The sequence below is a fragment of the Cyanistes caeruleus genome, chromosome 1, assembly GCF_971803275.1.
Source record: "Cyanistes caeruleus chromosome 1, bCyaCae1.hap1.1, whole genome shotgun sequence".
Taxonomy (NCBI): domain Eukaryota; kingdom Metazoa; phylum Chordata; class Aves; order Passeriformes; family Paridae; genus Cyanistes; species Cyanistes caeruleus.
In genome coordinates, this window is record NC_141701.1 from 95,905,784 (window position 1) to 95,927,555 (window position 21,772).

General features: G+C 37.3%; 1 protein-coding gene across 2 annotated transcripts in view; it reads left to right on the forward strand.

Moving 5' to 3' along the window:
* TPPP (tubulin polymerization promoting protein) overlaps positions 1 to 15,151 on the forward strand; it is a 70,482-nt gene extending 55,331 nt beyond the window's left edge. For both annotated transcript variants that reach the window (XM_086843529.1, XM_086843519.1), the window contains one exon: positions 15,019 to 15,151. In XM_086843529.1, coding sequence (XP_086699655.1) covers positions 15,019 to 15,034 — 16 coding nt within the window. In that variant the 3' untranslated portion in view covers positions 15,035 to 15,151. The remainder of the gene's footprint in view (positions 1 to 15,018) is intronic.
* Positions 15,152 to 21,772: the final 6,621 nt, after the last annotated feature.

Consider the following 21,772-nt stretch of genomic DNA (forward strand, 5'->3'; position numbering starts at 1 on the left):
TCTTTCAATGGCAGAGTAAGCTTGGGATCAGAACCTGAGAAGATGGTTCAGATATCAGTATTTTATTTTGAGGAACACACTTCTTTTTTCTTCTTTGTTTCTACGGTCTGATAGTTTTAAACATCAAAGTGATACATGAAAATAAGTCATTCTGATGTGACAGTTACAAAGGAAAGTTGTTGCTGGGAAGATAGTACTTTGTAAAGGTTTTTTCTTTTACTGTGCTTGGTGTGAAAGATAATGGCTACGAATAAAAGCATCTTATGCAGCTGTATATTAGGGGTTCACTACCTACTTAAGCCCTTACTATTCCACTGATATTGGTAGGAAATTAAAAGCCTAAATATTTGCTTGATTATTAGCTCTTAAGTTTCAGGCCTGCTTGGGAATGAGGCAAAGTACATTTTCTTACTCATCTGCTATTCCCTCAACTCTCAGGACAGTAAGTACAGCTTATACCTCAAAGATGACAGGAAGGGATATGTGAGGAGGTGCCCAATTTTTAGCCCTTAGAGTGTTGTAGGGTATATTCTCTGCCAATGCATCATGCTCCAGACTGTAACTACATGTCATGTCTGAAGTAAGGACATGGGAACCTAATTGTTAGGTTCTCTTTTTGGGGGCATCTCAATTCAATCCATCTAAATTTCCAGCCTGATTTTCAGCATCTTCCACTACGTAGCACTGTCTTATGTGACATCTTCTATAAAACCCTATTGTTCCTTGTTATCTTTGCTTTCATTATTACAGTAGATGCTACCAAAATAAATATGATCATAAAGTTCAGATAGCTTTTAGAAATGTCTGCCTTAAAGAACAAACTCAAATTGTACTTAAGTACTGTGGCAGTACACAATCCTTACCTGTATGTCTACAGAAGCTTAACCTCGCCATCAAAACCTTCACAAGACTGAGGACAAGAACTGAAAATCCTTACTGAGGCAAATGAATAGTCATTACAAATAATTTTCTAAAAATAACATTTTTAAGTAAAATATGCAGCAGTCAAAAGGGATTTTCTTACTAGTGCTTGCTTACTAATTCTGTTTAGTCACTCCATGAGCTTTAGTTGAGAGTTTCACAGGGAGTTTTACAACCATCAGTATGGAAATATCAAAACTAAAAGTGATTGATTGTCCTACTCTTTGTGGTTGTCAAAGCTATCACAATAGCATTACTGAGAATCAGACATTAAAAAACATGAACAGTTTCATGAGTCCTATATGAACAGTTGTAATTAATTGTAATCAAATATTTGGAATCCCAAGGGAAATGTTGAATATTAGACTTCAGCCAAAATTTAGCCCCTATTTTTTTCAGCCTATAATACTTCTTACCTCCTTTTTATTTAGGGAAGGGAAAAGGAGATTTCAAAACTACTCATGTGTCACAGCTTGTGTTTTTTATCAGCATAGAGATTGTCTTTCAAAGATATTTTGAATTGAAGTGTGTATTTTATTTACCTTATGTAAATTTAAAATTCTGACAATTAAATTTAAAAGTCTGACAATTTTTTAGCATTATACAAACCTTTGTTCATAAATTACCATTTCAGTTATCTGTATTTTCCCTCTATTGGCTCAATTAATTTTTTTTATGGTAGCTGGAATTAGGCAGAAAAAGGCAAATGACTACTATGGATTTGGCTTGCAAGTGATAGGTATCCCAGCCATCTGTAACCATCTGTAGAGAAAATCCTCATGTATATTCCTCCAAAACCAAAACTTCTAAGTTGTAATTGATAGGTTTTTTTCCTTAAGGCTTTTCATAGTTATGAAATGAATTTTAATTTTTTGTGCCTGCATGTATGATAGTCAAAACATAACCCTGCCTTCAGGGATGCATGTATTCTGGGGGCACCTGCCTGTCATCTGTGAATAAGAATTCTCTGCACTGGCCAAGAGCAAACCTTTTACCTTCATGATAGAGCAAATATAACATTGCACTGGTATGTGTCCTCTTAACTGACTGTCAGCCTTGCGTGTGTGCCAAAATAACTACACCTTTGTGTATGTTGTTTGTAGTGTGAATATTATGTTCTTGGCTTGTCACTTAGTTGGTATTAAGTAATGTAATGCACAAGACTTGTGTAGGTTTGTGTGTGTGTACACATGCTCTTTTGATCCAGCTTAAGTAATTAAACTGTATAAATGTTGATGAAAAATCTAAATCTTATTAGGGACAAGCTCTAGTCCTGCAGCCAGTGCTGTTCAGCTTGGCTGGTTGTGGACATTGTTATACTCCCTTTATAGCATGAAGGTAAAGGAGGCTTTTGCTGTTTTACCTGTCTACCCTGTTCTGAGAGAAATCACTCCTCAGCAATTCTAACATAGACTTAGTGTGACAAGAGTTTCTCTATGGTGAAGAAGTAGGAGAGAGAGTTAGGGTGAAAGCAAACTTTCCTCAGAGTGCTCTTAGGAGACCATTTAAAACTATGCTCTGCATGGGCTCTGTATTTTCCTTTGCCCCAGCTTTGTAAAGCAGCTTGACATTCATACATTCATAAGTATAAAGCTGTGGTATAATGAGATGGGAACATCATACATCACCTATGGACTTAAGTCTTGGACCTTTATACAATTAAATACCAGAAGCATAATGACAGCTCTTAAACTTGTGAAATCCTTGAAGTCCGGAGTACCTCAAATTAATACATGTGTACCTCCTGTACTTGGAGTATTTGCCCATAAAATATCATTTAACATTCAGTTGCTCATTTTGTGCAACCCCAAAGTGCTCATTTGGCTTACTTAATATAAGCTGGAAATGATGGTCAGGGTTGTTCTTTTTAAGTCTTCAGAATCTTAGAACTACTAAGAAACCTGTAGTTGCATTCATGTTTGCTCGTTAAACTCAAAAACCAATGCTTTGAATGATGTCCCAGCTAAGAATAGTGCTTCTGGAAGTAAAAGAATATTGCAGAAAGAACCTCTGTGTCTTAATTGTCCAAGTAATTTATTTTTGCAGGGAGAAATATCTCTTACTATATTTGGTATATTTTTCATGTTTTGTATATTAACCTTGGTATATTGCTTCAAAAACCCTATGGAGAAGGTGGATTTCAAAAGAAGCTTAAGATACAACTCTTGACTTTGTTGTTAGAAAACATTTGAACTGACTTATTTCATTCAAACTAATTGATCATCCACTCAAGGTAGACTTTGGCAAAAGTAAGCCTGATCATAAATAAGAGGGGGAAAAATCCAGTCTCCTGGTTGAGCATTCTTGACAGACATTTGCAGTTCTGGTTGTCTGAAACAATTTTTTAAAAAAGAAGTTATCTTTTGTATTCATGTACATGTGCATGTGCATGCACACAGGCACTACTTGGGGGCATGGATATACATGAGGGCAAAACTACAGAAGAGACTTTTGGTTTTTCTCTTTAAACCTTGCATTTAGAAACTGACTAACCTGATTTGGAAAAATGATAAGCTACTGTCATATTCCATTGCAGCTAAATAGCCAATGAATTAATTTTCGAATACAGTTACACAGCATCTCTTTTGTGAGTTACTGTAAAGCTTATGGCACTGTACAAAGTGAATTTTGATGTAAACATTTGGGATGGTCTCAAAGATAAAGCTCATGATAATTTGCCCTTACCTCCAGTTATCTTTATGCAAGATTTTTCTACTACTTTGCACATTTTTCAGAAAACATCAGAAACATGAATAAAGTTACACTTAACTAAATTAAAAATATGGCCCTTAAAGTACACTCAGTTCATCCATCTTTGCATTTTGATCACCAGCTATATTATAGATGAACAACAAAATAGAAAAAAAGATGTCAGTCTGAATCCACACAGCAGTGAATTATTTTAAGTTCCAGTTTACATCAGATAAGTTTCTGTATGCTTGCATTTGCTCAAACGCTATTTTTAAACAAAGTAATGAAATAATGTGAAATAATGCAGCCTGGGCTCTGTTAAATAGGGTTATATTAATGCAATTGAAATTCTCTGTATGTCTGTTATAGTCAAGCTAACTATGTTCTAGATCTTTACAAAGGCTTTGTGTAAAGTCAGTTAACCTATAAACTGGTGTCCTGTATAAAATTGTGTTGGCAAACTACTTTTGTTAGCACTGTAGTGTATGAAAAGTTAAGATCATACGCATAAACAAGTTATAGGGTGCAAAAAAGTGTTTGTTTTAATCTTTGTGCTGGGTTCAGAATATATCAGCTTTGGCAAATTCTTGCAGCAGGGAAATTTTTTTGTATAATGCTTGTAATACAAAGTAATTTGTCTTTACATTCTGTAAAGCAGAGAAATGGTCAATGTTGGATAAGTATATTGAAGTTTATTCTTAGCAAGGTGTTATGTTTCACAGATTTAAATATTAGAGGAGAAATATATATTTATACAGAAGTATAATTTTTGAATGAGGTTGATTTTGTTCAGTCATGAACCATTTATTTATCCACATTATTCCTCTGCTAGCTTGTTTATCAATCCATGCTGTTCCAACATCCATTTCTAATTTGATTTAGATGATTCTTCATTTGCACAAATATGGGTGTGCATGCTGTCAGGACCTGATCATAAAGGGTGGAGGCAAAACTGTTTTGTCTTTGATTTCCTAGAGCACTAATTAAAATTTAATAGTTAAGCAGTTGGGATATGGAGATAGGTCTTGACATAGTCTTCCTTGGAGCACTGTACACTATGATAAAAACCTCCAGTGAAGCTTAGTTTTTGTTATTATTTTCATTTGTCTTTCATCAACCAGGAAGCTGCTGTGTGCTAATAATTACCTGCAATATTTCTAATTGCAGGCATTGCAAACATTAACATGCAGCTGTACTAGCCTACTGTGTTCACTGTGAAATTTTCAACATGGTAAAAAACTTTACATGATCATTTAACCTTACAAGTTTACTTTTTCTCACTAATTTAACACTGAATCTTCTTTTCATTATTGCAAATGAACAACTCGAGCATAGCATTTCTAAATATTAATTATAGCAGATAAACCTGTCCTAAGCAAAGATTTTTAACCACTTGATGAAGGGGGCCAGGCACCATCCAGTGCAAAGCACACTGGGCAAAATCTTATCCCCACTGCAGCCAGTTCCAAAATTCTAGCTGGTGTCAGCAAAAATAGAACCACCATTACCAAGGGGTTAATATGCTTAGTAACCATGACAAGAGGTTATGGGGGAGCACAACAGTGATTCTCTATTTCCATGTCTTTGTTTCTGTTAATTTAAAACTACTACTCTTCGATCTCTAAAATAAGTAAAAGAAACTTGAAGGGGGGGATCATATACTACTAGTTTGTACTAGGTTTTTTCAGGAAAAGGAAACAAATTTATATATATATATATATATATATATATATGCAATATATTTTTACACTGTTTATTAATGCTAGAAAGTATTAAATGTATCACTTTATCTGTGTGAATGTTAAAGTAATGACAATGTTATGGATGTTTTAAACCTTTTGAAGTTGTCTTGTTAAATTCTAAACCCACATTAACAATGGAAAAGCTACTTTGTCTGCAACGTTATTGTTGATGTTTTAGGGGAAAAGTTCAAGTGCAGCAGTTGTTTTGATTAGCACTGTAAAAGCTTGGCTTGACAAGTTATAGTGAAATCCATATTTTAAACACCATTTTGTTAAGGCATAGCTTCTCATAAAGTACGTTACTGCTGTTGACTGACTGTATAAAATTGTATTTTTAGTTGGTAAAGTGATCAATAAATGTGTTACTACATCAGTTCTGGGATTTATTGAAGTAAATGGTATTTGCTGATAAACTTTGTAAGCAACAGTTATTTTACCATTTTGATGTTAATTTAGTTGCTGATGAATTTATAAATTACTTCAAAATACTCTCTGAACATCCAGCTGTCTGGTTCTGAGCAGAATCCATTTATTTTTTGCCATTTATTTTCCTAGTCTGAATAATGACTAAAGTTGACCATTAATATTTTAAGGATTCTAGCATGATGCTTGAATAGCGATGATAATGGTGATTCACCAAGAGAGATCTATCAGGGATGATACCAATGTTCTTAACTAGCTATTTAAGACAGACTGATCCTCAATGCAAAAGCTTAAGTTACTTCTTTCAGCATCTTTAAGTAGTGTTGAAAATATTTTACTTGTGAGTAAAGAAAGTAATTTGCTACGTAGAACAGTGTTTCAATGTTGTTACGTACAAAAAAAGCAAATATGAACCTTTTGTTTATAGATAACATCACTCATCTTTCCAATAGCAAGAATACCATGATTTTTTTTTCAAGAAGCAGAAGACTAAAGTACTTAACTCACAACATTGTAATAGCATAATTAATAATGTGACAAAAAGTCAGAGTGCTGCTCTAGAAATGTAGCAGTGTCAATTGACGATTTGTCAATTGTTAATTGACAAAATGAGCAGTCTGTTACTAATCCAGTGATTAGCAACTGCAAGTAAACATAACTAAACAACTTACAGTTACCTGTCTCTTATCCAGTTGTTCTCAAACTGGAAATTATATTCCTTGTTCTCATATACTGGACAACCTTCTTTAGAACTGCCTTTTAAGTGAAATCTAATACAGCTGTGTCCTGAAATAGCTTTTCTTCCTGCATGGAGACCATGGACTGTCCCCTTCTGTACTCCTTTTAACTCTTAGCATGTATGGTTACTGAAACTGTTAAAAACATAGTTGAGCAGAACCTATAGAAAAAATCAAATTTGTTACCATTCCAAAAGCCTTTAAGATCGGGGAAGATGGTATGCCCTATGAGAATATAAAACACTAAAATCTGTATTTTTAAGAGAGTTAAGTATATTTTCCTGTAGGGCCTCTAGAAATGCCCATTCACACCTACACACTTCTTACACATTATGGCTTTAAAATGAAAATAACCTCCCTCTGCTAGGATGTGTTCTCTTTACTCCAGGAATACAATTATAGTTGTATAACTAGTTTTCAGTCTGTTTTTCTACTCTTGCAATAACTACACACTCTCGTGTCCATACTTCACGTGCAGGCTGATCTTTTGTGGTTCTGTCAAGTTGCTTTACCACAGCCAGGACTGTACAGACTGAAGTGTGGAGGCAAAGGCTACCTCTGACAAATATGAGTCTTCAAGGGACTTAGCCTGTCTTCTTAGCTAGGTCTTCTAGTTAGCTTTTGTTTTTTTTCATTTCCTCAGCTTTCTATTTAACTCACTGCACTGACTTATAAATAATGTAAACTAACCCAAGCACATTGAAAGGTTGCATACTTTCTGATAAGTATTCATTAAATCCCCTCTCAGTCATTCCTTCCACAACAATAGTGAATATATATGGAAGGAACCAAAGGCAGGGATGTAGGTGGTCTGGGGAGGAACAAGCACAAGAAATTAGAGGGATAAGGGATTAGTCTTGGTCCATGCAGTTATTTGGTGATGCCCTGTATCTCCTAAGTGCCAGCTGCCCTGTCTTATTAAATTTAATTTCTAGCTATTTTCTTGGATGAGGGGTTTCTCTGTTCTGTGTACATATGTGCTTATGGAGGTCTAACTGCTACCAGTGGAGTCCTACCATGGGTCACAGTAGCCAGTGTTGCCTGTGGTGCCAGCACCTAGAGTGGAGGCTGTGGGTGACAGGGACCTGTATGCCTGTGATGCCAGCAGCTGGGCCAAGTGAGGACATGTATAGCATCATTTGGCTGCTAGCACATACTGAGCTGAACCTAGACAGCAAACAGGGGCTTTAGCATCAGTCACCAAAGCATTCATAAGACTGGGCCAGATACTTGTATGTCTCTGGGACAGCTGGAAGCACATACCCAAGGGACCCGGCAGTCCGTAACAACTGCTGGGGAGGCTACAAGGTCTGATGGTGTGTGCCTCTGCACAGGAGATGATAGAATTTGTGGGATAGTTACTCAGCTGGCGGCACATCTAATCCAAATTACTCAAAGGATCCAGTGTGTGCTGGTCTGCATTAGGTGGGAAGGGAATGATGTCATGGGACTGTACCAGCAGATGAAGTGTAGCTGTGATCTTCATAGACTTGCATTTCCAGATTCCAGCAGCAAGGGAAAATAGGGATCTAGGCATTAGCCATTGGATAGGCTGTCTGGAGGGAATCTCATTTAATGTATGCATGTTTCCTACTAACACCCCTTCATCCTGGTCAGCCATAGACAAGTTGTTGGAACCTATTTTAGTTTTGTTGGTGGTGCTGGCTTTGTTTTTTTTAAGTATGGAGGATTTCTGGCTGTGTCCATCAACACTACTGCATAAAACAACTTTGCCTTCTTTTCAATGTTACTAACATCTGTTGTTGCCTGTTTTGTGTTACAAAAATTTTGATTTGTTGTGTTTAACTGATAATAGCTCCCATTAAATTGCTCAAATCGAGTCTCAAGGCATGTGCATGTCTGCTAATTCTTGACAGAAATTAAAGTTCTTTACATGAAAACAATTCAGGCAATCAATTTTGTTCATTACCCCAGCTAAATCAAATTATTTTTCTTAATCTTTCCTTTTAGTAGTATTTTGGTGGGTTTATTCTATTTTAGTACTACTAATTTGAACTTTTACTACAAAGCAAACTCTTTAAAGGAACATTTCTTGTAAGTTTCTTAGTGGAAAAAGTTCTTGTAATCATACACTGACATTTATTCAGTGAGAGTAGGTTTCATACGTTGACATCACTGGACCAGATGGAGTATAAAATATGAAAAGTGTAAATACAGTTTTTTTAATATAAGATTAAAATTTCTTATATCTTTATATGTAAAACATATGTATGTGTGTGTATATATATAAATATATGTATACATACACATGTTAAAATTGGTATAAAATGCTTCCCATTATTTGAAATTCCACCTCTGTTCTTAGGTACTGTCAGCAGTATGAAGTGATGTTGTATGTTAATTTTGGGATCCTGCTTTAGCTAATTGCTATGACACAGACATCCTGAAGGATGTAATCTTCTTGAGTAAATCTTGCCTACCTTAATGCAGCATCACAGCATTTTGTTATGTGCAGTCTTTGCTTGCTATTGCCTTCTCACTCTCATCATCCTTGTAAACAGCACTTGACAATGGCTTTCATCAAGAGCTGTCTCATTCTGCTTTTCTCAGTTTCTTGTCTGTCTGCTCCCTGATGTCCCACTCTACGGAGAAGGAAGCTCCCAAGATTGGTAAATGCTCATGGTCAAAAGGAATGACAAAAGTCAGAGGGTCCACAAAGTTTTACTAGTAAATTTCACACTTGGCATGGAAATTGGTATGTTAGTCCCTGACCTACTCTGTAAGTTAGCAGTGGGTTTTGAGTAAAGGGGTAGGGTCAGTGAGAAGAGAGAAAGGAAGAGAAGAGTTGAAGAGGGGAAGAGAAAGAGAGAGATCATCTGTTTGGCCAATGGGATGTGCAGAGTCCTGGGGATGTGTCCCTGGGCTTGATGGGAGTACCTTTTTACAGATCAGTTTTGCCTGCCCTGAGGACAGGTTTATTGCTTTCTATGCAAATTAGTTTTGTTTGCTGCTTGAGCATTTCTTTTTATGCCAATTTAGAGAACATTTCAAGCAAATCAAGGGAAAAAAGATAACCAAGCACCAACACACAACCCAGACCAGTCCTTTCAACAGAGACAGCTGTTTATATAGGAGGAATAAACAATAGATGCTAGGATAGACAAAGTGTGCACTGGCAACAGAAATCTTGGGCTAGAAATTTAGTTATCATTTTCAGTCTGTTCTTTCAGACCTATCTGAACATGGTTTGGAGGGTCACAGGGGTCTTGGGTGGTTTCATATCCTCCTGCTTGATTTGCCCTTGGTTGACAGTTCATCCTATTGCTTCATGGATGCTGTCTTTTGTTTGTTGTGCCTCCAGGGACTAGAACAAGAAAGTTTGTCCCTGCTCTACCTCCACATGGTCCTCTTCTCCAATCAAATCTTGTTCTTGGAACGAACCCCCATGGCTGTCTGGTTAATGGTGTTTGAGACATACGCGTTAGCCCTTATCGTTGGGGCTTCTACATACTCCTGGGGTGTAGCTTGATCTCATTTAAATATTACCTGAGAGAATTTTGGACTAAGTGGTGTTTCTAATTCTTTTTAGAAGTAATATGAGATTGTCTTAAAAATTTCATTTTATCTAAAATTTTTACTTCTTTGCAGAATGCAGCCCATATAACAACTCCTGATTTATTTACTGAATAAGTAGCTGTTTTCCTCAGATATTTTACACCAATCAGAATGCCATTAATTATGATTATTAATGTCATATGTTAAAGAAAAAACGCTTTATGATGTTGCTAAATACAACTGGATGTTGAAAAGAAGACATGAATTAAGCCTTGTTTCTGATAATTAAGACATTTTTTCACCAAAGTAATGGGGTTGTGAGTTTTCTTTTTGGAAACAAGTAAATCCTATATTTCATGGACCTGTGAAAGGATGAATCTTTGGCAGGATATTAAAAAAGAATCCAGTAGGTGGTGCACGAGGCATAGGAGAGACAGGCAATGCTCTGGAGAGCGAACTGCCACCTAGGAACTGTTTTCAATTTAAAAAAGAAGTCATCACAAAGAATTGGAAGTAACCCCAAAATCAAAGTTTAAAATCATTGATAAAAAACTTCAATGAGCAGTCCAGGATATAAGCAAATTTTACTTTGCCAATTAAAGTCTTCTTGCATTTCTATACAGATTCAATGACTACATCTGGGAGAAAACCAAATCTTACTGCTAAAAAGACAAAACCTTTTGTCCCAAGGCCTGCACAATGTGATATTGCTAGAGTGTAGAGCAGGGTGAGTGTGAATTACAAAATACCTAATGTGTGACATTGAGTTGAAACCCAAAGGTGACATCCATTTCTCCTATCACACGGAAGCAAGGAAGTAAAAAGGCTTGTGGATCAGTTCCCTGTAATTTCACCGGAGGATACATGTCCCTTATGTCCAGTGTTAGCTTGAGATACTCTTCTGTACAGCCCACATGCATGTCTTCCTCTACAACACTACCTCCAGTTTTTAGTCAAATTCCCTTATGTTCAGCTAAGTCATTACCTCCCTGTGCCCCAGAAGCACCCTCACACACACTGCCTGCTAAGCAAGAAGCAGTTTTTGGCCAGTGTGCACAAAACTCAGCCAGCCAACCGCCCACCACAGGTATACACAAATGACTAAATGACTAAAGACTGCAGCCCTTTTTTCCTTCAGTAAAGACACTATCAGAAATTTCTATGATTGTTCTTGTGTTGTCATCTCCTCTGTGTTCCAACTTCCATTTTATAAATTGGAGACATAATCATAATTTTTTTCTGACTTACAGTCTGTGTCATTTTTCACCACAATTCTGCATGTGACTCCACTAATCCACATTACAACTTCAGGATAGGATTTAAATGAAAAACAGTTATGTATTTGATAATTTTCCAACACTGTCTTCAGAGAAGAAATCAAATTTAATATACTACACTGTATGTAACTTGCTTGTATCTTAGAATCATAAAATAACTCAGGCTGTAAGGGACCTCAGCACATCCTCAATTATCCAACTTCTGCTTAAATGAGCTCTCTAACTTCAATGTCATCAAAGCTGCTGCACAGTGTTCTGTTCAATCATATTTCAAAAGTCATGTCTAGATGCTTGACCAGTGGAAAAAATGCTTCTTTAATCTCCAACTGGAATTGTCTTTGTTGCTATGGAAATGTTAGCTGCCTCTTACCATTTCACAGTTTGTGTTAGTGAAAATCTGGTTTCATCTTCTCCATATGCCCCCACGTGGAAGATTGTAATTAGATTCTCCTCCTGCTCGCTTTTCCCCAATTCTTCTCCAGACTAAACAAAACCATGTCGCTCAGCCTATTCCTAGTGTATATTCTAGCCTATACCATCTCCTCTGGACTCTTGTGTGTTATGATCTCTTGTTTATGTGAGGAACCCCAAAGTGGAAAACAGCACTGCCTCTTAAGTGTTGAGTAGAGGAAAATAATTTCTTCTCTCAATTTGCTCTCGTTAATAAAGCCCAACTTGTAGTGCAGTCATGTTCAACTCATTATTCAGGAAAAGCCCAAATTTTCTGCAGGGCTTGTAAATAACCTGTTAGATCCTGCACCTGCTGCAGGGGTTTATTCTACCCAGTGTACCACTTTGCATTTGTCTTTGCTGAACTCAATTAGGACTGCAGATTTCTCAAGCTTGGTTAAGTTCCTTCCTAACAGTAAGCCATGTCCAGTTTGTTCTTTGTTTTACATTTATAAACACAAAACTCCTTGTAATTTAGAAATTATCTTGTTGCTTTGGGATTGGAATAGGAAAAGTAATGTAAGTTGACCCAGAATACATTTATTCAGAATAACTTGCTCTATTGACTCACATTTTTAAAGCTATCTATAGAATCACATGATCATGTAAAAAAACCAGTTGTAACTGAAGGTGATGGCCCTGAATATAAGTTGATGAGTCCACTTTAGACACCTAAGTTTGAGCATGCCGAGGAAGTTTTGTAATGTTAGTAAATGACAGTGTTTTTTTCTTGTTCCACAATTTTCTGGCTGCATGTCCAGAAAAACAAGTGCTTAAGATGAGCAAGAATAGAGATACTAGAGTCTATGGGTTTGCCATGTGAGCAGGTTCTACATACAACATGTGCTGGAGAGTCATTTCAGGCAACACAAGTTCTTGTTAGAAGGTTTATATTGCTTAACTTTATATCTGCTGCCCATAGCTTTACAGAAAGGAGGCTGATAAAAGTATTTCAGACAGTGACAGGTCTGGTAAAAATGATGTAAAGCCTTTATTTTACTTTATTTGCAAGTAAATCTTTGTGAGAGCTTTTAAAATTTAAGACTAAAAGCCTGATGAGTTAAACATCTCCAAAATTAAAATCAGATGGCTAAAATAAATCTGCTAATTTAGACCATTTATTGGCAGCATGGTTTGCCTGAGAACAGCTCAGAAAGCTGCAGTCTGCTAGGTAAGAAGGAGACAACGGAGCGCTGCTGAGCTGGAAAATGCTGGGCAAGCTAAAAATGATATTGTGACTGTATTTTTGTAAGCATACATATAAAGAAAGGATAAAGCTACCAAAAAAACCCCAAAAACATCACAGAAACACATTAAAAACAAAATACTAAAATTACTCTAATTGAAATTACTATATTCTAATACTGTATCTTGGCATAACCTAATTATAATACCAAAGCTAACATTCAAAATTTAAAATAAATTCAGTTTTTATTGCGAAAGGAATGCTTAGAGGCATAATATGCAGTTACATAAATACAAAGAACCAACAGAATGGAAATTTAAATGCAACCAAAGAACACTCAAACCAGGTGTTTCAAGACAGCAGACCCATTCTGAATACATCAGAAATCCTTTTTTCCCTATGCTGACTACTGATAATTCAGTTCCCAAAATGCTTACAAACCCATTCCAGGTTTCAAAACAAGCTAGCAGGAACATAGGACGTTAGTGTTGAAAATTAATGTCTTAATGAGTCCACCAATTATGTATGAATGTCAAGAAACTAATTGATGATATAAGATGCCAACTGAAAAGGCTCCTCCAAAAGTGAATTAATGCACAAGAAACTGAAGAGGCTCGTTAGATGTCTCAGCTATATCTGTGCTGCTGAGCATGCTGCAAGACAGCTGTTTTTAAATGAGACGTGTGATGTGCCAGAAATGTTCCAGCCACTGAAGAATGAAGCTGTATGTAACCAGTTTACCACACTGCAAGGCTGCAGTACTATATGTGTAATTATCTTTCCAAAATATTTAGGCAAAATTCAAATGGTGAGTGAAGTCTTGTAGGTTTTTTAAGTGTTTCACTATAGGTTTTACCTGAACTCACCTAACTCTACTATTCACTTTTGAATGAAGCTCAAAATCCTGTAACAGCATTGCAATATCACTGTTTCAATTAATGCATTTGTACCTTCATTTTTGAATTGTTTGATTCTGTTGCTTAGGAAGACCTAATTTTAATGCATTATGTGTATTAAATTGCACCCAATATGCATTTGATTCGTCACTCACTGGATGATCATCTACAAAAGGAATTGATTAAATTAGGACTTGTACGAGTGTTTAAGTCAGGAAGTTTGAGCAATACCACAATATCTATCAGAGCTGATTGATAAACTGTTTTTTAATTCAATGTCATGAATCAATACTGAGGTGGATAATAAATATTAATGAAAAAAGTAAGTGCACTCAAGATAGCATTGTAGGACATGAAATTGATGCTGACATAGTAAATGTACACAAAACCTTGACAAATCATGTAGAACTAGCCATTTTTCAGAGGAAATAATATTTTAATTTTTTTAAACTCACCTGTCAGGAAAAAGTTATTTTGTGATGGCCATTTAAAAAACTCCATTATGCTGAAATAATGGAACATAAGCTGCTGAAATTCATCTCCCATTGACAGTACATGTTAGAGCTATAAAGGAAGCATTAGAACAAACTTGCTGACTTTATGTTAATGATACTTTTAGACTATCTAGGAATATAAAGATAGCATGACAGATTTAGAATAGCAACATGCAAGGCATATAGAAAATTTAGGTTGGTATTGAACAATAAGAATTTTTTGATAATAGGCTCTGTTGCCAAAATTGATGACTAATGTCAGTAGCATTGGGACTTCATGTACAACTAGGAGAGCTTCTGAATACTGTTTGAATATGATGACTATTCTTTAAGTTAGTCTTACACATGAAGTGATGTGATTCCATTATACAAAGGTAAGCATGCCAACTGCTTTGAAATTTGGTAACAGAGAAAATCGAACAAGTAAGTTTACTTGCAAAAAGTAGTACAGAAATGACTCTACAAAAGTCACAGAAAACATAGGAAGGTCTCACAGTTGACTTCCACTCCAAATGTACCTCTTGCTATATTGTTCAGTCAGTTAATAGTGTTAGTTGTACTAGTAACTATTAATAGAAGTAGCTATCTTCACTGTGGCCTTTGAAATCAGTAATAAAGCAATAAACTACTGTATGGATGATAGATGGAAGTTTACAAAGCAATAATATGGCAATTTGTTTTGCAGCTCCAAAGATAATTAAAAACAGCACAGCTTCCCAGGGGAAACAGAATCTAATTTTCTTCCCTGATGCTACTGTGAGCACAAGATAAGACAACATTTCCAAGGAGAAAGAAATAAAGCTATCTTCTTGAAACCATTTGTGTATACTGTCAATTTGTAAGGGGAATTTGTGTATACTTGTGAATACCTGCGAATGAATCAAGTTATATCCTCATAGGATAGTAATATGAAAGCTTAAGTGCAAAATATAGTACTGTTTTGTATTTCCTGAGTTTTACTTTGATTCCTACTTCAAAACAACTTTAGTCTGAACTAATTTTACATTTCCAAAATACAGTCCAGAGTGATAGAAATTTGATACTTTACAGAAGCGAGTAGTCCAAAACAGCAAGCCTTTTAATTTAAATGAGCATGAAGTTAGAAGAGAAACAAGACTGAATTACAAATTCTGTTCTCCTTTAATACTGGCATTCATCAACCTGAGACTGTGACGTGTCAAGATGACCTGATCCAAGAGCTCACATACACTGAAAGAGGAGATGACAATCCTTTCCCCCTGTTTTTTCATTCTCTTTTTCATGCTTCCAATCAGAAGTTGCCAATGCACATATTTTGTACCTTGCACAAACTCCTGTGTTCTCTGGATTCCTCTGTGAGCTCATGTCATATGTCAACTTGCCAGAAAACAAGTCAATCAGGAAAGAGAAGACTCTCTTCTCTGCTAGATGAATGAGCTAAACTGACCTGGAGAATTGTCTGATGAGTGCCAGAGGGAAAGCAAAGGAATGTGCAGGACTGTGTGGCCAGGAGCCATGTATCAGGGAGTGAGGTAGGATCTCTGCCATGACAAGGAGGATACAGGAATAAAAGCTATCCTTTGCTGCATCAGCAAGGCATTCATTTCACTCCCATTTTTTCATGAAAATATTCTCATTATTACAAACATGGAAAAAATAGTGATTTTATTTTTATATTACCATTGAAAAAATAAAACAAACCTATAAAACTATACTACTATAGTAGCACTACTATAGTACTACACTATAGTACTACTAGTACTATTATACTGCTATAAACTACTATAAACTACTATAAAAAGTAGAAGAAAAACTAACAAGTTTCATTTTAATTACAAAAAAAAATAAATTCTTAGTTTAATGCATGACAATCAGCTTTTAAAGCAGCATATGAAACCTAAGTGCTATTTCTCCTTTACCACTTCCAGTCACACCATTTTCTACATTATATCTTTTGAATATGTCAGTTGTTACATCACCACAATTAACCAAACTGGAAAGCTGATCCAGTTGAAAGATAATCAATTGGGGTAATTTTTGGTGTTCATATATATATATATATATATATATATAAATCTTTTTAGATTTATTTCAGCATTCAGCCACACAAATGTCTTAGTGTTTGTGATAGGGAAGCAGCAGATACATTTGTTTTGACAACACTACTGCTCAGCTTCAGTTCACACATAGACTTAATTGCTATTCCACCTAAGTCAGAGAAACTTCAAAAGTAGTAATATACTGATGCCATTTTTTCAATAAAAACACTTTAAGTTAGCTAAAATAACTCTAGAACAGAAACAGATGCCTTTTCCTTGGTCCTAAAAATTAAGAATCAGACATGGTTAAGTGTTGCACTGGGATTCTGAGACCTCTCTCCCAGTTTGGCTGGGTCCAGCATGGCGGAATAGATTGGACAGGTATGATGGAGTCCCCAAAGACAGATTTCAATGTTCACAGAGACCACATGGTCTGAGGGGCTGCTTCCAAAGACCAGGGGACATGTCAACAATATATAGGGGTATCTGAGGGCAGGTATCCAATCGTGACCATGGATCAGGGACATGACCTATTGTGGAACGACTCCATCAGCATTCCCCCATCACCCCACCTCCCAAGTCATCAAGTTTATTTCCTCTGTGTCAGGAACCCAGTCCAAGGTATCGTCTATCCCAGCTAATTCGGTTCCCACAGTTAAGGCGTAAAGGGTTTTTACTTTGGTATTTAATAAGGATCTTTATGGTGCACCACTTTGCCAAGGTGGAATGTATCAAAATGCACACCCCTGGTAGATTGTGTTTGCAATTTTATAGACCCTGCAGATCACCATATCTAATAAAGATGCCTCGATGAGAGGCTTGAATGAATAGTGTGATATCTCCCTATCCCGAAGAACTTCTCCCTGGAGGGGCCTAATCTTAATTTACAGGATGTATTTTAAAGAGGACCTTGATTTCTCAAGATAGCATAGGGTTTTCTGGCTTCTGACTGTGAGGCCTCTGGGATGTTTGGTCTTCTGGCCTAACAGAATACCAGGATAATGCTAAATTATCAGATTTATGGAATTACAAGTAAGCATGCTAAGAGCACTGAAGATATAAAAAAGGTATATAAATGGTATATAAAAGAAAAGGCAAAAAATCATCATGGCATCAGAACAGCTATTCAGCACCTGGGATTCCCATGATGCTGCCAAGAGTTCTGTGATTTGCTGTGTTTGAGTTCCTGTGAAATCACAGTTGCTATTAAAGAGGAGTTCCTTCAAGTGTTGTCAGTTCAACATGCAGAGACAATATGTTCTTCTGCATACTCACCCACTGGTGTAATAAAATCTTTGTGAAAGAAAAAAATTCGAAATACTTATCCAAGCTCTAAGTCTCCTTCACTCAGACTACTGCCAAAGGTCGGTTTGTGCTGGGTGCTCATTTTGAAATAGGCTAAATCCATGCCTGCATTCTGAAGTGCCTTCTGGATAGCTACAGGAAAATATGTTTTAGATAGAGGATCAAGTGCAGAAGTACAGTTACCGCCTCAGCATGAAACCTACCCACTTCTTAGGATACATGTCTCAGGAATCACCTTATTCACAGTGATATATTGTAACTTGAATTAGGCACTGAAAGTCTCTCATTTCAAAAATGTAACTATTGCAATGTTGCTCTGCACAGCTGAGACCTTCCTGACCTTGTCTTCCATTGGCTTTCAAGATTTGGTGTTTATTGGTTACATCTTTCTTAACTCTAGTTGTTAGGAAAACTCTAACCAACCAGCCAACCACCCAACCAACCAATATCCTTACCTCCAAGTTAACCAATGCATTATGAGAGAAATCTAGGGATTTCAGGTGACTAATTTTTTTTAAAGAATTTCAAAAAGGAATCATTTTCTCCTCTCAGAAAGGAGCAAGGATGGCACATCACCTACTTCAGAGCAAAAGGGCAGGCTGGGTGGGGGCATGACTTGGAATATCCATAACCTCAAAATATATATAAGAAAAGCAGGTAATATATTCTACATGTTTTAATACTTAATTGGGTTAATACAAAATGTATGATGAAGCTATTCTGCAGTATCAAGAATTCGGTATTAAAAATAGGAGGCTTTAATTTCTTGTTGCTGCTTGAGGGGCTTTTTTTTTGGTGTTTTTTTAATGGTAGAACTAATAATATTAAATATAGTAGACATGGCAAAAGGATGCTAGAAAGAACTATTATGTCTTTCAAATGCCACTTAATATAAAGCCAGCCCCTAATCAATACTCGGCATATCCACGCTCTTCCGGGATAAAATAACCTCTCTGCTTCCAACTTTTCCTTGAAAACAAGTATTTATAGCAGGTGCATATTATACAAATTAAATCACTCTCATGCAGGAAGAACATATATCAGGTACACAGATCTGTGTTTGATCTTTACTAGGAAAAAAGCTATGGAACAATAAAAGCTCAGTTTCTAAGTATATGAGGGGTTTGCCCACATAGGAGTCATAAATATAACAATTTTTTTAAATTATTTTTTTCTTTTTTAATGTAGAAGTAATTTATGAGAGAAAAAGTGGATTGTGCATTCCCTGGGTTTTGTGGTAGTCTTGGGCCCATCTCTGCCAAACTCTATAAAGGTATTTCTGTAGGAACAACTGTAAAGAAAAGTTATTAATTCAGTGCAGGGGGCATCCAGAGTAAAATCTAGCCAGGATACAAGAAACAAAGTATGTATTTCTAAACTGGGAACTTCTACTCTCAGTCTGTGTATCAGGCCTTACCTTTATCCCTCCCTTGATTTAACTCCACATGTAACATTTTCTTTTGTGAAGAATTTATAACTTTTAATGAGCTTAGTTTCCATATCTCAGAATGCTGTTTCCAAGTACCCTGGGATGTTAGAACACTACATCATTTTTGAAAACTTTGAGTTTTCAAGCACTGGATTATGAAAAACACTTTGTATTTCACATTACTTAAAGCTCAAGAAACAATTCAAAATTTACTGAAGTATGTCAATGACAATCTAAATTGAGTTAGCTCTTAAAGTCATCTGCATCCTAGGCTGCATCAAAACGGTGTGGCCAGCAGGTAAAGGGAGGTGATTTACATGCTTTGCTCTGGCAAGATCCCACCTGGAGTGCTGCATCCAGCTCTGGGGTCCCCAGCACTGAAAAGACATGGACCTGTTGGAGTGATTCCAGAGAAAGGCCACAAACATTATTAGAGAAGTGGAACATCTTTCCTCTGAAGAAAGACTGGGAGAGTTGGGGTTTTTGAGCTGGACAAGGCTGCAGGGAGAGTCTTTTGTGGCCTTTCTGTACTTAAGGGGACTTATAAGAAAAATGGGGACAGACTTTTTAGCAGGGCCTTCTGTGATAGGAAAAGGGAACAGTTTTAAACTAAAAGAGGGTAGATTCAGACTACATATAATCAAGAAATCTTTTATGATGAGGGTGGTGAAACACTGGAATAGGTTGCCCAGAAAGGCAGTAGGTGTCCCATCCCTGGGAAAATTCAAGGCCAGGTTTGGGCAGGGCTCTGAGCAGCCTGGTCATTGTGGGGGATTGGACTAGATGAGCTTTAAAGGATATCCTTTAAAGGCCAAACCATAACCATTCTGTGACTCTCTGATCCATAATCTACTCATAGAGAGAGGTAAAGGGTTATTAATGTCAGCTCAGCTGAAACCAGTAACAGCTCCTGCCACTACCTGCAAACACATGAAAGGGGAATTGGAACCAATGCAAATTTGTATGCAGGAATTCCAAGCCTGCTGGCATAATTAAAGGAGAAAGATAAGGCAACCTGAGGGCTTTTACCCACAGCCTACAGTTGGCAACTTTTAAATCTTGCTCCTCCTCTATCAGCCTTCTTTCCAGATATGTTCTCCTGTTGCTTTATTCTGCATTGACTCTGGTAGTAATTTAATTAACTATCATGGAATAACAATGAATCCAGAATTATGCAATAACTTTTTGCTGGATTACCAAATTGAATTGTAATACTGCATGAGACAATAAACACCAGAGATGGTACAAAGTAGAAAGATACAGCACTAGAAATGAGAAAAAGAGAAAGAGCAATGAGGAAAGCAAAAACAAAGCACCCCCATATATCAACCACCTTTTAATGAAGCACATTAAGAAATCAAATTTAAGAGCATGTTTCTCTCCCTCAGTACTTTTATGTGATATACATACATCTGAAGTTACACATTCTGATTTTGTAGAGATTTATTTGCCTAGAGCACACAAAACAAACTACCATCTAAAATGTAAGATGACAAGAGACTCAATGAATCAGCAAGCTACAGCTATTCTGGTTTATTGTGTAACTATAAATCAGTTTGTTCTTGTGGTGTGGTTGGATTTTTTTCCCGGGTGACTCTTGACCAGCAAAACACTGTCTGCATTTCCTTCTGCTTGGGAACACGTTTTACTGGCTGCATTTGTAGGCAAAACACAGCAGAGAGCTTATGATTAAATATTCAGAGAGCACAGTTAATCTGTGGTGCCAAAACTCCAAATTGGTCTGCAGACATTAACCACTGTGGTGTCATTTGATCAATGCACCAATTGTTGGTCAGGGCAGAGCCACCAGTTAAATTTTCCCGTATTACAGTAACTGCGGTCGCTCAGGTTTGCAGCGAGCGAGAGCAGCCCGTACTCGTCTGTGGCTCTGCCCGCTGCGAGGGGCTGTGGCTGGGCACACCGCATCTCCCACGGCAGCTCCCTGCTTCCCTGCTTCCCTGCTTCCCTGCTTCCCTGCTTCCCTGCTTCCCCGCTTCCCCTCTTCCCCTCTTCCCTGCTTCCCCTCTTCCCCTCTTCCCCGCTTCCCTGCTTCCCCGCTTCCCCGCTTCCCCTCTTCCCCGCTTCCCCTCTTCCCCGCTTCCCCGCTGCCCCGCTTCCCCTCCCGGCCCTGCGGGCACGGCGGGGCTGCGGGGCCGGGATGGGCGGCAAGCGGGACCGGGCGGGTCGGGGCCTTTGGGGACTGCCGCCACTGGGGCTGCGCTTGCACCCCAGCAGCAAACCTCAGGCGCTGCCAGCCGCTGCGGAATCCCTGCACTTGCCCTCCTTCGGGCACCCGTGCGTGCAGCGCTGCTTGTCAGCTCCGCACTGGAAATGTTTCATTTGTTGGTGATGTGAAAAACGGCGTTCACTTTCCTGGTAAATTTAAAAAGGTTCAATAAAAAAGACAATAGGAGACAAAGACAATAAAGCAAAGGGTTAAAACGGCCGTATGCTTGGCGTTCTGCCAAGAGCACACCTGGTGTTTTGGAAATACCCTTTAATACCATCAATTGCATCAACTTGATGCATATTCATAGAACTTTATGCATATTCAAACTTTTCTATTAACTAGTTTACATTTTCCAGGAACTTTTTAGCATGGCCACTCCTTGGGTCCAACTTTTTTAGAGCATGCATGTTTCTTGGCTTGTGGTTTTAACCCTCTTTTTATCATCTTTTAATTTGGA